This window comes from Cherax quadricarinatus, chromosome 29 (assembly GCF_038502225.1).
Source record: "Cherax quadricarinatus isolate ZL_2023a chromosome 29, ASM3850222v1, whole genome shotgun sequence".
Taxonomy (NCBI): domain Eukaryota; kingdom Metazoa; phylum Arthropoda; class Malacostraca; order Decapoda; family Parastacidae; genus Cherax; species Cherax quadricarinatus.
The window spans coordinates 33,400,047-33,417,546 of NC_091320.1; the positions used below are offsets into that span (position 1 = coordinate 33,400,047).

Here is a 17,500-nt window from a genome sequence, read left to right on the forward strand (position 1 = left end):
TCCATCTCAAAAAACTCCCGTTTCCATTGGTTTGAACCATAATGGCCCCGTAAGAAAAACCACATGGCTGGAATAAAAAGTGAGAAAGGTTTCCGATAACTTCTGATATTACAGAGAATAAGAATCGGGTGGACCAGCTATGAACCGGAGAACACCGGCTGTCTGGCAGTGGATACGTAAGAGGTGGCCACGGGATGGGCGACTTCTTAGTCGTGGGTATATAAGCCGCTGCTCTTCCTCAGGTCAACACAATCAACGCTACGCAGTCCTCCGGTCACTGGTACTCTCTCAACAACATGAAGCTTGTGAGTACCGTCGTTGTTTTTTAACACAATCTGTATTACGTAAGTTTATTATAGAGCTTCACGTACACAACATAAACATAATATACAAAGAATAACTAAAGTGTAATGTACCCCTGTTAGTGTTGAGTAATAACCCACATACAGAAAGAAATACCTAAGATTAATTGGTCTGTATATTTCGTGGAATAGCTTTGACGGGACACATAGACACACGAAAAGTACATCAAGTAAATTTAACTTTATAAGATAACAATAAATTCCTTGTAACGTATTTCTATTGATTCTTGGATGGAGGATCGAACCTTCACATTTCACTAAATATTTTTAATACTTCGAATATTTTAAAAAAATCAAATGACAAGTCCATTAAGAATCCATAGTTTTTATAGTATATTTCGACGTTTCGGAACAGCTGAATTCATTTTCTGACACTAATTTTTTTTAGCTAAAATATGTAGATAGTACCGGATGACCCACACGGGTTTAGCGACTAATGAAATACAAGATAATGACCGTGTCTTTTTCTTTACTTAAACAGATGAATCGTGGAGAAGGTTGTTAAAGGGTAAACCATATTTAGTTAAAATCTGTAATGTTTCTCTAAAATACTGAGCCGAGGTCTTCAAGTAGATTACAGACTCACTGTGTAAGTCCTCTTCTTCGGAATGAGTCTACTGGAACTTTTCTTCTTTACCAAAAGAGTGGTAATGAGGTTATGATTATCCAGTACCAGTAAACACCCTCGATGTTTCCACCTCCACTCACTACGAAACGTTGTCCTTATTTAGTACTCATAGTTCGTACATGCATCAAAACACTGATTGTTGAAATGTACTCTGGCTCACGTGAGACAGTATTTACACGTTTTGTTATTACGCAAGTCGTCTCAGATTTCTAATTGTGTCGGAGAATTTGACATTTTGCCGGATGGTAGGCGAAGGCTTGACCTGAACTTCGGACGAGTACCTAATTGGTACTGGCTACTTTACATGGTCAGAGTCGACTTCTGTGCCTTCACTGGCAGGCGAGGAACAGGCAGACGGTAGCCCGTCAGACCGTAGCCTCTCAGTAACTTTGCTGGTATTTTTTCTTTGCCTCATGAGCATGTAAGATGACAGATCACTTCTCTTGTGAACTTCTGCTTATATTCAGTACACTTAAATCTTGATTTTCCTCTGTTCTGTATATACTACGTTCTATATAAAGATGGAAAAATTATCTCAGTAGGCAAATTTGAAAAAGATATTTCAGTTACACCCCAAAACAAAATAATCAGATATTTAAATAGTTGATTCATAATTGTTCTTCATTTTTTTTCGGAAAATTATCATGTTTTTTTGTTTTCTACATATAATGAATTTGTAACGACGAATCGTTGTGTTACAACGAACTGATTTCTCTTCTGCGTATCGTATATTATTCATTGATATCACAGGAAACAGTTGATATCTTGCTTCCGTTGTATTTTTTAGTGTTGCTTGATAATGTGAGAAATCCCGGAAGCGCTGGGAATATTGCTCTTTTTCACTGTTTGTATTGCGTATAATGTATCGTATTTACGCCATTAACAAAGTTTTTCTACCATTGCAGTTGTCGCTGGTGCTGATTGTGATGGTGGCCCTGACCGTCGTCATAGGGTCAGCCCGTGCCATGCCAGGCCCCTACGCTCTGGCTGACGCTGACCCCAGTGCTGACCCACACTGGGGTTACCGCCGGTTTGGTGGCTATGGTGGATTTGGTGGCTTTGGAGGTTATGGTGGTTATGGTGGTTATGGTGGTTATGGTCGCTACGGAGGTTTTTGGGGTTAAAAGCTTGTTATGAGGTTCAAGCACTCGCAAGTGAAGGATCCCGCTGGATGACGACCAGTCATACAACAAACAACCCTATAACCACAAAATGCTTCAACTTGGAGATTCCAAACTTGAGAGTAGACGTACTGGAGGGCTCTCCTGGAGTTAAATCTTATTGTTGACCACCAACACCTCAGTTCAGACCTCCAGTACCTCTACTGCATCTACTAGCTTCAACCGGTACTTTCACCATTCTGCAGAAGTTGCTGAAGAGTAGCACTCTTTATTAATTAATTTACAATCAATAAAAGTTTTTTTTTTCAACAAAAATATGTCTTTATTTATCATAGTTTAGAAATATACTATTAATTTAGCAAAGTGATCATGTATATCAGGGATTCTTTTCCTCCGCCATTAACCCTCTCGGCTTGATATATTTCTTCATTTACTCCCTTACTTCCATACAAAAAAAATATCGCCATCATAAAGGGACAGAAAAACAAGGTCAGAAATGAAATAAATTTTTCACTTATGAGGTACATCAAATATTTACCCCTTACCATGTAATTTTTCACCTCCCAATGGGTAAATTTACCCCTGGTCGAGAATCACTGGTCGAGAATCACTGGTGAGCAGCGAAGCAGGTGTCATGCACTTGTCAACGATCATGGTACACACACGTACCTACTCTTTAATTTACAAAACATATCAGTTACTCATTATGTACTGACAGGTTCTGACCTAGGATCTTCGGTTCCTTCAATTGCTCCGTAGAGTTCTACCACTAATATTTGCTCGTAAACAATCAGACTGGGTATCAGAAAGGTTTTGATAGTCTTGTTATGTCATAAACCCCAACAAATGGATCTTAATGATTCTGACAGCAGTTAGTCTGCTATATCTGGGCACATGCTGTTATGAAAATAATTATCAACTGATTGGATTATTCTTATTTTTTTAATTTCTTGCAGGTTTTCCTTAAAAATGATTTCATAATACAGCCAAGGGAGCTGAAGTGAATTCTATGAACAAAATATTTGATGAGATTTAAGGTGGTATAGAGCCATTAATATTTTTCTTGAGCCTCAAGCAACAAATTATTAATATGTAGGTTATGTCCGTTACCACAGATGTTTACAAAAAAAAAAAAAAGAGAGAAATCGGAGCTTACAGGCAAAATATATTAGCTAGATCTTCCACTAAGAACGACGCAACATTGAGGCGGGGAAGATGGCGGACCAGAGGCCTAGCCTCTCCCTACGAGCCCCGTGAGGGCGGGAAATGGAGTAATGCCTGGGGACAGTTGGTTCCAGAAGATGAGGATGTACTTGTACCTCCTCCCATGGGAGACAAAGGTTTCAGTCACTCCCAAGATAGGGAGCCAAGGCCGGGTCACCATCTGGAAAAGACCCGGACCGGGAGAGTACTGGCGAATCAAAAAGAAGAAGAAGAATACGTAACACTGAAAATTTGAAGCCGAAATGAGACTTTTCTAGGTAATAAATGAAAAAGTTTGCTAAATAAAATTAGCAATTTGAAACCTATAATTTCCAAATCTAATCCAAATATTTTTGTAAACCAGTCATACCAACACTCAAAGTTTGAAGCTGAGCAGAGCATTCATTCTCTAGTTAAGACAATGAAACCAGCGTATTAATCTCTAGTATAATTGACAAATTTGGATTTATAAAAGACAATAAAGATATAAAATTTTTTTTGACCTAAATACATGAGCAATGAAAAGTGTGAATCCGATCAGGAGAGCCATTCTCAAGGCACCACGAAAACACAAGTAATTTATTTTTTATTAATTGTTAGTAAAGTAGTAAAATAGAATCTACACAGACTAAAACTATCATGAATCTTCCCTTTGGTGAAGTTAAGTTTCAAGCTGTTCTAAAGAGGCATTTTTTAGATATTGTAAGAGGGAAAAAAATGACATTTTTTTAAATCTAAATTTGTCAGACATACATTTACTCGGCTCGGTAAAAATCTAAACTTTCCTTTAGATTTTGTAAATGAGTTTAGAAAGTTTGAAGCCGAGCTAAAGAGGAATTCTCAAGTTATACAGTAAAACGTTCGGGGAAGAATAAAAGAAATCCCACCAAACACTAGTAATATCACATTTAAACCACTACTGTTACTTTATGTTCTTCCTATTGTTATTATTTGTCTTTCCCTTCTTTATCCTAACCTGGTGTGCTTCCCATTTACTCATGTTTTAATTCAGCCAAGAATAATCATCTTATTTTCTTCCTGTTTCTTCTCCCTATGCGTTCTTCACATGTTTAAATAATCGTTAATTAAATAAGCACAAAACAAAGCCGAACACGTAAATAAGTAAACCAGGAGACACTATATATAACCCGTAAATAAGCTACAGTGTTTATTTTGAACCCGTATTATTGAATTTTAAGTTTCCCAAATGATATCATATATGTTATTAAGTCGAAGAGGTACTGTGTACAGTACCTCGTCTCAGAGACCAGAGGAAATGTTAATGTTGTGGTGCTGTGTACAGAACCTCGTCTCAGAGACCATAGGAAATGTTAATGTTGTGGTGCTGTGTACAGTACCTCGTCTCAGAGACCAGAGGAAATGTGATGAATGATTTTGAAAACCGACAAGTTGAAGATTGAGACACTTATGCAACATATGGGAATCTTTATTTGGAAACGTTTCGCCACACAGTGGCTTCATCAGTCCAATACAAAGCAGAAAGGCGTAAGGAGAGGAGGAGTTTGAGGTAATCAGTCCCTCAGCCTGGAGTCGATGTGTTCAGTCCATTATTCTTGTAGAATGTACAGCACAGGGCCATAGACGTGGCTTATATACTGTAGTCCATCAATCAAGATTGATGGACTGAACACATCGACTCAAGGTTGAGGGACTGATTACCTCGTTCTCCTCCTGTTCTTCACCATTCTCCTTTGTATGGACTGATGAAGCCACTGTATGGCGAAACGTTTTCTCAATAAAGATACCCAAGAGTTGCACATATGTCTAATTTATCATAATAATAATAATAATAATAATAATAATAATAATAATAATAATAATAATAATAATAAATACTACTTATGCTACTACTAATACTATTACAATAACAACAATAAAAAATATACTATTTATACTATTCCTACTATTACTACTACTAATAATGTAGTTTGGTTGGCTCCACGTACATTTGCTCTAGAGTTTTGGCGCCACACCCAAAAGTGTATGGAGCCAAGCATATGTTTCATGGATTTATGCCGAAATTAGCCCCACTTTTTGGTCTCTGGGAAAAGAAACTGCTAAAAATTTGGGTTGAAATAAGACAGGGAACCAGCGTTCGTAAACAGGTAATATGCATCTCCTAGATTAAGGCGAAAAAAAAAAAATACTCACCTTACTTGTATCGTTGACTGGTTTTCTTTCAAGGTCGTTCAAGAATTCGCTGAGCAATGGAATATTTCCTCACGGTGCAGCTCATCCTCCGCTGGTCCGACTCAGTCCAAGTCGCAGCGAAACGTTTAGATTTTGCACTAGATTTTGCACTGCTGATAGATCTAACCTACTTTCTTATATATTTAGTTTATTGGGTTATTTTATGCAGCTGTTGGCTAATACACGTTAAACTAGGCGCGATATAAACGTTAGACTAACCAAACGTGACATAAACGTTAAACTAACCAAACGTGACATAAACGTTAAATTAACCAAACGTGACATAAACGTTAAACTAACCAAACCTGACATAAACGTTAAACTAACCAAACCTGACATAAACATTAAACTAACTAAACGTGGCATAAATGTTAAACTAACCAAACCTGACATAAACATTAAACTAACTAAACGTGGCATAAATGTTAAACTATCTGAAAGCTCTATAATCAAGTCTGAGCGAACAGACGATGAGAAAAGAAAATATTAAAATTTCTGAAAAATTTCAAGTGTTCAGAAATGCACTGCGGATAATTCATCAAATATGTACGATCTAACTGGAGAACAAATTATCCTAGTTATCCCAGGTATCCTAGTTATCCCAGGTATCCTAGTTATCCCAGGTATCCTAGTTATCCCAGGTATCCTAGTTATCCCAGGTATCCTAGTTATCCCAGGTATCCTAGTTATCCCAGTTATCCTAGGCTAGCATGGGATAAATTAGAAACAGGTGCAACAGTTAGGGATCTTTATTCCGAAATATTTCACCTTCTCAGCAGTCTTCTTCAGTCGAATGCAGAGGATTGTAGCAGCAGTGGAGATGTAAAGACGTTGTCATCAGTCCATGAGCCTCGAAGATGTAACTTTGAGGAGGTCAGTCCCTCAGCCTGGAGAAGAGTTGTAACATCTAAAGCAAGCAGAAGAATAGCTGGGACGCAGAGAGCTGAAATAATCTTACTTGTTCCTTCTTTATATTAATACACAGTAACTATACCAAAGATAGAACTGAGAGCGCTGCATGCTGGGTGCAGAATGGCAATTTATACTCACAAGGGACTCGAGCACCTGCATATAGAAAGGACTTAATTCACTGGGTGAAAAATAACAATAGTAAGATCGTTTATTTGCAAATTAGAGTGACAGAAAATACTTGACTAAATAAACAAAGGAATTCCTTTTTTAATGTCTTTATAGAGGAAAATACTACTGACCCGTTGTCAGTTCGAATGCCATTTAATAAAGTCATCATTATCGAATTGTAGTTCCTCTGATGGATATTACTAGTAAACAACGAAATGCACAATGATGTGACTGGAACAATACACAAATTTCACACATTAGAGAGAGAAAGCTAACTACGACGTTTCGATCCGACTAGGACCATTTACAAAGTCACACTGAGATAGCGAGTGTTTAAAGGAGATTAACCTGATAAAAGAACTGATGCATCATAAAACGGAGATTGGTGTTTGTCTTGTAGGTGTCGCTCTCTAGTGCTGTGAGAAAGACTGGGGCCCATTATTACATGTTGCAGACTTTCCTTTTTCCTCCCTAACGATTTAAGTGGATATATTTAGTTTTAAGTGGACTAATAAAATGTTTAGCCATAATTGGCGGCAGTCTGTTGCTCTGGCTATCCTGAAGATAGCCAGAACAAAAGACTGGGACTCCGGGAAAGCTGGAAACTGTTTCCCGATCTCCCTGACGAGCTCCATCAGCAAGTTCCTTTCATCAGGTGCTTAGCGATGGAGGGTTGGATCTGTTTGGCTTCAAACAACGTCTAGTTGATGACTGACCTCTTGGTTCGGTTGGCCGGTGACATCCAGGATAGTTTTTTTTTTTTTCCAGACATCATACTTTGGTGGTATTCCTCGAGCTGGAGAAAGCCTGCAGTATAACGTGGAGGTTTGGATTTTTTTCTTTTCTCGAGACTCTGGGACTGCAGGGCCGTCTCTTCTTGTTCCTCCAACAGTTCGAGGTGAAGCTTTGGTTCGGTTACTTGCGGAAGTTACCTCTGGAGGAAGAAATTTCCAGAAGTTGCTTTTTGGTAATTGAAATATTGCTATAATATGTTCTCTCATTTTCTTTTATTAATGAAATCACAATTTATGATTTGTTTACAAACACGAAAAAAACGAAAATACACCTTTAAGAATTTCTGTTAGTTTTATAAAGCCGAATGACTTAAAAGAATTTACGGTGAAGTCGCTAGGCTTTGTGAATTATTGAATCTACCAATTACCATTGAATAAAGAATAATAAAGGAAAATAAAGCAAAGCTTTATTCAACTGGTAGAAGAATAAAGCAAAGCTTTATTGGTATAAGAATAAAGCTTTGCTTTATTCTTCTTTATTATTCTTTATTCAATGGTAATTTGTAGATTCTAATAATCGCAGCAGGTACCTGGTCTCAACTGGTAGAAGAATAAAGCAAAGCTTTATTCTTCTACCAGTTGAAAGGAATGACTGAGAAACCTTACGAGTAAGCCAAAATTTCACAGCAAAGTTACTACTCACTCTCTCATGAATAAAAAGTAATTCTACTGAACAAAGAATCAATGAGAGAGATACTGATTAATATTTATACTTCTACCATGAAGCGTTATTTCCTGACAGGCCACTAAAATTTACACATGGGCGAGAATAACAAAGAGGTTCTAGAGGGCAATCCCAGCGGTGAACCAGACCACGCCGGGTGTGGGACACTGGTTACATAAGAGGAACCAAGGAGTGGATGACTTGTTGGTCGTGGGTATATAAGGTTGCTCCTCCTTAGGTCGACACAGTCAACGCTGAGCAGTCCTCTAGACACTATTACTTTCTCAACAACATGAAGCTTGTGAGTAACATCTTTTCTCTCAGCATCTGTTCTATTCTTCTATCTGGAGTCGCTTTCAGACGTTGTCAATCCCGTGGCTTGGTTCTAGACCATACTTCCTGGGTGTTGGTGTGGTTGATCATGATGTTAATACCAGCCGCACCACAGCCCGGCAGATCAGGGATTGTTTTAAGGAACCTGTCGAGTTCCCTTTTGAAGACAACCAGGGGTTTATTGATAAGCCAGGGCCTTGTACTTAAAGGGAGAGAATTTAGGGTTGTGATCTCTTGACACTTACTGAGTTTTCTCTCAGTGTACTTCACCTCACCCATGTTTTTCATTGGAGGTATCCTGCACCGTCTGCCAAGCCTCTTCTGTTCATAATTAGTAATTTGGGTATGCAGCTTTGGGAACATTTCCCCCAGTATTTTCCAATGTAGATTATGATGTATGTTTCTCGCCTACGTTCTAAAGAATACAGTTCCATGGACTTTAAGCGTTCCCAATAATTTACGTGCTTGACTGAGTTTATAGACTAATCTAATAATAGTAATATATATATATATATATATATATATATATATATATATATATATATATATATATATATATATATATATATGCAAAACAACCACTCTGAAAGAATAGAGAAATTCCAAGCGCTTTCGTGACTACTTACATTATCATAGTTCCTTGATAATGTGAGTAGTCACGAAAGCGCTTGGAACTTCTCTATTCTTTCAGAGTGGTTGTTTTGCATATTCTGAAATCACCTGTTTACTGTGATCTTATTGCATATATATATATATATATATATATATATATATATATATATATATATATATATATATATATATATATATATATATATATATATATATATATATATATATATATATATATATAATCTTATTAGATTAGTTGTGAACAGTTACCCATTTGAATGTTTTAGTATAAGTGAAATGCTGACTTCTACGCAGTATGGACTGGGTAGTCTTTGTATGAACATTATTTTAGACAAGTGGTTTACAAATGGTGAACAGGTTACATGCTTCTTTAATAACCCTTATATAGTTGTTAGGCGTTAAACCTAATTAACTAACCTTACCAACACCAGCTGGTTATCCCTCAGAGTAATGAAACTCACTAATGAGCTTAAGCAACAGCCTGATTGATCAAAAACAGGGCTGCGATTATTAGAATTACAATCGAGCTTTCTCTACTCGTGATGCTGAATGACCCACACGGGTTAAGCGACTCATGAAACACACGCTAATGGCCACATCTTTTTCTTTAACTAAGCAGATGACTAAAGAAATCTTAATAACAAGATTGTAAACAATACACTGAACGGGTTTTAAAGACTAAATCATATTTATTTAAAATCTGCAACATTTCTCGAAAATGTTGAACCGCGGTCTTCAAGTGGGTTACAGAGACTCGTGATTCTCACCGAGTAAGTCCTCTACTTCAGAAAGACAGTCTGCTGGAAATTCTTAAAAATAATAATAATAATAATAATAATAATAATAATAATAATAATAATAATAATAATAATAATAATAATAATAATAATAATAATAATAATAATAATAATAATAATAATCTTTATTTCTACAAGTACAAGGTATACAGGCCTAGATGACATCATTGACATACTACAAAATACGTAGAAAGCCGCTTGTTACGCAGAGCATTTCTGGTAAATTAGGTCAATTTTGTCCCAGGGTGTGACCCACACCAGTCGACTAATACCCAGGTACCTATTTTACTGATAGGTGAACACGGACACCAGGTGTCTTAAGGAAGCACGTCCTAATGCTTTCACCCGTACCGGGGATCGACCCCGGACCTCAGTGTGTGAGCTGAGTGCATATATAGCGAATATAAACTGCTAGTGATGCAAAAAATTGCTTTCTACCATATGTATAATATATGCACGAGATTAAAAAATTCTTTCCATTACAGATGGCGCTGGTGTTTGTTGTGGTGGTGGCTATGGCAGCCCTCATGGGGTCAGCCCGAGCCATGCCTGACCCCAGTGCTGACCCACACTGGGGTTACCGCGGGTATGGTGGCTATGGAGGCTATGGTGGTTATGGTGGCTACGGAGGCTATGGTGGTTATGGTGGCTATGGTGGCTACGGAGGATTTTGGGGTTAAAAGCTTGTGTTGTGAGCTTGAAGCAGTCACAAGCGAAGGTTCCAGCTGGATGACGACCGTTCATACATAACCCCAAATCCTACAACCTTTGATTCTAAAATGTAAAACACTGCAATTTGGAAACCAAAAATATTAGACTATAAGTACTGGAAGGATTTCTTAGCGTTACAGCTCTCTGTTTACCTTCTCTGTGAGAGTTACAGCTCTCTGTTTACCCCCTCTGTGAGAGTTACAGCTCTCTGTTTACCCCCTCTGTGAGAGTTACAGCTCTCTGTTTACCTTCTCTGTGAGAGTTACAGCTCTCTGTTTACCCCCTCTGTGAGAGTTACAGCTCTCTGTTTACATCCTCTGTAAGAGTTACAGCTCTCTGTTTACCCCCTCTGTGAGAGTTACAGCTCTCTGTTTACATCCTCTGTAAGAGTTACAGCTCTCTGTTTACCTTCTCTGTGAGAGTTACAGCTCTCTGTTTACATCCTCTGTAAGAGTTACAGCTCTCTGTTTACCTTCTCTGTGAGAGTTACAGCTCTCTGTTTACATCCTCTGTAAGAGTTACAGCTCTCTGTTTACCTTCTCTGTGAGAGTTACAGCTCTCTGTTTACATCCTCTGTAAGAGTTACAGCTCTCTGTTTACCTTCTCTGTGAGAGTTACAGCTCTCTGTTTACATCCTCTGTAAGAGTTACAGCTCTCTGTTTACCTTCTCTGTGAGAGTTACAGCTCTCTGTTTACCCCCTCTGTGAGAGTTACAGCTCTCTGTTTACGTTCACCTCAATACCAACCTCCAACATCTCATCGCCAATCTACGGCAACAATCAGCTTCAACCTCCAATATTTTCACCGTTCTGTAGTAGTTATTGGACAGTAGTAATTTGATTGTTAATGAATTAGCCAATAATAAAATATTGTCAAAACTATTTCTTTACTTAACATATTATTGAAATGAACGAGAAGATATGAGGACGCGGCAAAGCTCCAAGAAGATATAAACCAAGTTTTCCGAAGGGCAACGGAGAACAATATGATGTTCAATGAAGACAAGTTCCAACTACTCCGTTACGGAAAACTGGAAGAAATAATAACTAGAACTGAGTATACTACAAACTCCAATCACACAATAGAGAGGAAAAGTAATGTGAAGGACCTGGGTGTGGTAATGTCAGAGGATCTCACCTTCAAGGATCACAACAATGGCACTATCACATCTGCTAGGAAACTGATAGGATGGATAGTGAGAACATTCAAGACAGGAAATGCTAAGCCAATGATGATCCTTTTAAAATCACTTGTTCTCTCTATGCTGGAATACTGCTGTACATTAACATCTCCATTCAAGGCAGGTGAAATTGCAGATCTAGAGAATGTACAGAGATCCTTTACTACACGTTTAAGTTCCATCAAACACATTAACTACTGGGAACGCTTGGAAGCACTTGACTTGTACTCACTGGAGCGCAGACGAGAGATATATATCATAAGCTACACCTCGAAGATTCTGGAGGGACTGGTTCCTAATATGCACACAGAAATCACTCCCTACGAAAGCAAAAGACTTGGCAGGCGATGCAACATACCCCCAGTGAAAAGTAGGGGCGCCACTGGTACACTAAGAGAAAACGCAATAAGTGTCCGGGGCCCAAGACTGTTCAACAGCCTCCCACCAGCAATAAGGGGCATTAAAAGTAGAACCCTGGTTGTCTTCAAGAGGGAGCTGGACAGATACCTAAAGTCGGTGCCGGATCAGCCGGGATGTGGTTCGTACGTTGGACTGCGTGCGGCCAGCAGTAAGAGCCTCGTTGATCAGGCTCTGATCCACCGGGAGGCCTGGTCGTGGACCGGGCCGCGGGGACGTTGATCCCCGGAATGCCCTCCAAGTAGACTCTAGGATCTTCTGGCCTAAAATAAAATGTTTGCAAATAATTTCGCACGACTGCAGATTGTTAAGTATTCTAATCTATCCTATGTGGGTCTGTGCATGCAGGAGTTGAGACCAGGTACCTGCTGGGTACTGCTGGATCTGTAAAATAACGCTTGGTATCTTTTGGTGGACGAGTTACTGTGTGGTCTGGCATAGTGAGTGGAGCACTGTGTGCCCTGTCTTGCTGCTCATTTGAGAAGACACGAATATATCTATTAAACAAACACACACACACACACACACACACACTAGTCTGGAGAGTGAAGTGGAGGCAGGATAAACCAAGAAGCATAGGGGCAATAACTAGGGAAGGGACTGAAGGAAGGAACACTCCACGGGAAGGAACTAAAACACATCAGAGGATGCAATGGGAGTCACAGTGGGAGGTGGAAAGGGAAAGATCCGTGTTTGTCTATGGGCTAGACGAAGCTAAAGGAGAAACTTATGATGAAAGAAAGCAGGAGGAGAAAAAAGCGATTGAAGATATCATGAAGGTGATAGGCGAGGGGGACATGACCCAGGTGGCAAATTTTCGGAGAATTGGGTGGTTCACAAAGAAAAGGAATCGGCCTCTCAAAGTAATTTTCAAGGCAGAATCAACCCGAACCATGATCCTGCAGGAGAAAGCACGGCTGAGAGGCAAGCAGGAGTTCCAGAGTGTGTACCTCGATCGAGACAGAACACAGGACGAAAGGAAGACAATGAAAGAGAGAGTTCAAAAACGAAAGGAGAAATGGGAGGAAATGAAAAAGGAGAGCAGAATAATCCAGGATCAAATGGAAGGACAAGCGCACCCCCCAGAAACACCTGCAGAAGGACTCCAGCCACGACACCCCCAAGGCAACTGAACAATCCAAACCAACCATCACACACCGATCCCTCTGTTTCCACCCCCCGCACCACAGTTACAATATTAGAACAGAAGTTGAAGGTTTGGTACACAAATGCAGATGGATTAACGAATAAACATGAGGAATGGCTAGAAAGAATCAATGAGAAGTCCCCAGACATCATAGCAGTTACAGAAACAAAACTCATGGAGACAATAACAGATGCAATCTTCCCACCAGGATACCAGATCATGAGGAAAGATAGAAGGGGCAGGGGGGGGGAGGTGGGGTTGCTCTGCTCGTTAAAAACAGATGGAAATTCGAGAAAATGGAAGGAATAGATGAGACGGGAGAAAGAGACTACATAGCAGGTACACTTCAGTCTGGGGAACACAAAGTGGTCATTGCAGTGATGTATAATCCACCACAGAACTGCAGGAGGCCAAGAGAGGAATATGAAGAGAGCAACAGAGCAATGGTGGACACACTTGCTGAGGTGGCAAGAAGAGCTCACTCCAGCAGAGCAAAGTTGCTGGTTATGGGTGATTTCAACCACAGGGAGATTGACTGGGAAAACCTGGAGCCACATGGGGGTCCCGAAACATGGAGAGCCAGGATGTTGGACGTGGTGCTGGAAAACCTCATGCACCAACATGTTAAGGACACTACCAGAGTGAGAGGGGAGGATGAACCAGCAAGATTGGACCTTGTGTTCACCCTGGGCAGCTCAGATATTGAGGACATAAAGTATGAGAGTCCCCTAGGAGCTAGCGACCACGTGGTTCTGTGCTTTGAATACATAGTAGAGCTGCAAGTGGAGAGAATAACAGGAGTTGAATGGGAAAAGCCTGACTATAAAAGAGGGGACTACATAGGGTTGAAGAAATTCCTGCGGGAGGTCCAGTGGGACAGAGAACTGGCAGGAAAGCCAGTAAATGAAATGATGGAATATGTAACAACAAAATGCAAGGAGGCAGCGGAAAGGTTTATTCCCAAGGGCAACAGTAACAACGGGAAGACCAGAACGAGCCCCTGGTTTACCCGACGGTGTAAGGAGGCAAAAACAAAATGCAATAGAGAATGGAAAAAGTACAGAAGGCAGAGAACACACGAAAATAGGGAGATCAGTCGCAGAGCCAGGAATGAGTACGCACAGGTAAGGAGGGAGGCCCAGCGACAGTATGAAAATGACATAGCATCGAGAATCAAGACTGACCCAAAACTGTTGTATAGCCACATCAGGAGGAAGACAACAGTCAAAGACCAGGTGATCAGATTAAGGACAGAAGGTGGAGAACTCACAAGAAATGATCAGGAGGTATGTGAGGAGCTGAACAGGAGATTTAAGGAAGTTTTTACAGTAGAGACAGGAAGGGCTGTGGGAAGACAGCACAGAAGGGAACATCAAGAGGGAATATACCAACAAGTGTTGGATGACATACGAACAACTGAGGAGGAGGTGAAGAAGCTCTTAAGTGACCTTGACACCTCAGAGGCGATGGGACCGGACAACATCTCCCCATGGGTCCTTAGAGAAGGAGCAGAGATGCTGTGCGTGCCTCTAACCACAATCTTCAACACATCCCTTGAAACTGGGCAACTACCTGAGAAATGGAAGACAGCTAATGTAGTCCCCATATTTAAGAAAGGAAACAGAAACGAGGCACTAAACTACAGACCTGTGTCTCTGACATGTATTGTGTGCAAAGTCATGGAGAAGATTATCAGGAGGAGAGTGGTCGAACACCTGGAAAGGAACAATATTATAAATGAAAACCAGCATGGGTTCATGGAAGGCAAATCTTGTATCACAAACCTCCTGGAGTTTTTTGACAAGGTAACAGAAGTAAGACACGAGAGAGAGGGGTGGGTAGATTGCGTTTTCCTAGACTGCAGGAAGGCCTTTGACACAGTTCTCCACAAGAGATTAGTGCAGAAGATGGAGGATCAGGCGCACGTAAAAGGGAGGGCACTGCAATGGATAAGGGAATACCTGACAGGGAGGCAGTAACGAGTCATGGTACGTGAAGAGGTATCACAGTGGGCGCCTGTTACGAGCGGGGTCCCACAGGGGTCAGTTCTAGGACCAGTGCTATTTTTGATATATGTGAACGACATGATGGAAGGAATAGACTCTGAAGTGTCCCTGTTCGCAGATGACGTGAAGTTGATGAGAAGAATTAAATCGGACGAGGATGAGGCAGGACTGCAAAGAGACCTGGACAGGCTGGACATGTGGTCCAGCAACTGGCTTCTCGAATTCAATCCAGCCAAATGCAAAGTCATGAAGATTGGGGAGGGGCAAAGAAGACCGCAGACAGAGTATAGGCTAGGTGGACAAAGACTACAGACCTCACTCAGGGAGAAAGACCTTGGGGTGACCATAACACCGAGCACATCACCGGAGGCACACATCAACCAAATAACCGCTGCAGAATACGGGCGCCTGGGAAACCTGAGAATAGCGTTCCGATACCTTAATAAGGAATCGTTCAAGACACTGTACACTGTGTATGTTAGGCCCATACTGGAGTATGCAGCACCAGTCTGGAACCCACACCTGGTCAAGCACGTCAAGAAGTTAGAGAAAGTACAAAGGTTTGCAACAAGGCTAGTCCCAGAGCTCAAGGGAATGTCGTACGAGGAAAGGTTAAGGGAAATCGGACTGACGACACTGGAGGACAGAAGGGTCAGGGGAGACATGATAACGACATACAAGATACTGCGGGGTATAGGCAAGGTGGACAGAGATAGGATGTTCCAGAGAGGGGACACAGGGACAAGGGGTCACAACTGGAAGCTGAAGACTCAGACGAGTCACAGGGACGTTAGGAAGTATTTCTTCAGTCATAGAGTTGTCAGCAAGTGGAATAGCCTAGCAAGTGAAGTAGTGGAGGCAGGAACCATACATAGTTTTAAGAATAGTTATGACAAAGCTCAGGAAGCAGAGAGAGAGAGGATCCAGTAGCGATCAGTGAAGAGGCGGGGCCAGGAGCTGAGTATCGACCCCTGCAACCACAATTAGGTGAGTACAATTAGGTGAGTACACACACACACACACAACAGGCCTAGTGTCTAATCGACATGTGCCTAGGACCAAATGGTAACTAACACATATACGCCTTACCTATCTAGCCTCTACCAGGCAATTTGAGTAGTGCTCAGAAAAACCGAACCACAGGTTCCTTAAAGGAGGAAGATATGGCTTTTACCCATCGCTAGCTACTCCTCCCGAAGTCACTCTCACTGCTGAGCTAACGAGAATATTCCATCGCCAGCCAAGCACGTGTGCACGTCAACGTCTGATTTATTGTATGTCCAAAGACTCGGACAGCAAAGTATATAGTTTGCGTGAAGAATTAAGACACATGTGCAACTTCTTAATATCTTTATTGTAGATCTTTCGCTATCCAGTGACTTTATCAATACCAACTGAAGGACATAATGGGAAGACTGTAGAGCTATGTACAATAGGCGAGGTAATCAGTCCCTCAGTCTTGGAGCTGATGAAGAGTACCGTAATCTTGAAGATTCTTAAGCAGTTTTTATATAATCTACCATAGTGTTTTCGGCTCATAACAGAAGGACACGAGTTCGATCCCAGTACGAGGGGAAACGTCGAGCTTATTCCCTTACAAGTTGGTTAACGACTAAGTACCATCTTGTGTTCTTTAAGAACTCCTGTAAATGATTTCTCGGGGTCTCCGGGATTATTTTACTTTGCTTCAATCAATGTGATTGATAACACTGCCTCTGGTGACCATGATGTGTAATTTGTTTTATCCAGGTCCTCCAGAATGTTAATTACTTTGATATCATTTTGCGTCTTCGTGAGGGGAGATCGACAATGAATAACAGTTCAAAATAGAACGCATCTCCCCCCCCTCTTATTACCGGTGAGTTGTCCCGGTCTATTTTTAAATGGATTAAATTTTCCCGTATTTTTTTTTTCTGTGTACTTTAAGGAATTATTTTGGATTTGGCTTAGGACCATTCTTATCTGTTTTTACTATGAACTTAATGGCCCCACAAGGTGATCCTCTTGTCTTCTGATACACTAAGTTGTTTTCTTCCTCTCATGGCATGTTTTAGTTTTCTCTATTTGGGATTAATTGTCTTTTTAACTATTTGGGATTACTAGTCTTTTCTTCAACCATCTGGGATTACTAGTCTTCTCTTCAACCATCTGGGATTACTAGTCTTCTCTTCAACCATCTGGGATTACTAATCTTCTCTTCAACCATCTGGGAT

The 17,500-nt window shown here is 40.5% G+C and overlaps 1 protein-coding gene and 2 long non-coding RNA genes across 3 annotated transcripts; 2 read left to right on the plus strand and 1 right to left on the minus strand.

Moving 5' to 3' along the window:
- The first annotated feature begins 163 nt into the window (after positions 1-163).
- LOC128690573 (neuropeptide-like protein 30) lies at positions 164-2,426 on the plus strand. The gene is made up of 2 exons (XM_053779284.2): positions 164-305; positions 1,896-2,426. Exons 1-2 carry the CDS (start codon positions 297-299, stop codon positions 2,112-2,114), a joined length of 228 nt encoding a protein of 75 aa, XP_053635259.1. The 5' UTR covers positions 164-296; the 3' UTR covers positions 2,115-2,426.
- A 3,833-nt stretch (positions 2,427-6,259) lies between these two features.
- LOC138853398 (uncharacterized) lies at positions 6,260-7,630 on the minus strand. The gene is made up of 2 exons (XR_011392584.1): positions 7,322-7,630; positions 6,260-6,412 (listed from the first exon to the last, which is right to left on the minus strand). It is a non-coding gene; the product is annotated as an uncharacterized lncRNA (long non-coding RNA).
- Positions 7,631-8,166: 536 nt separating this feature from the next.
- On the plus strand, positions 8,167-11,415 carry LOC138853380 (uncharacterized). The gene is made up of 2 exons (XR_011392570.1): positions 8,167-8,364; positions 10,312-11,415. It is a non-coding gene; the product is annotated as an uncharacterized lncRNA (long non-coding RNA).
- Positions 11,416-17,500: the final 6,085 nt, after the last annotated feature.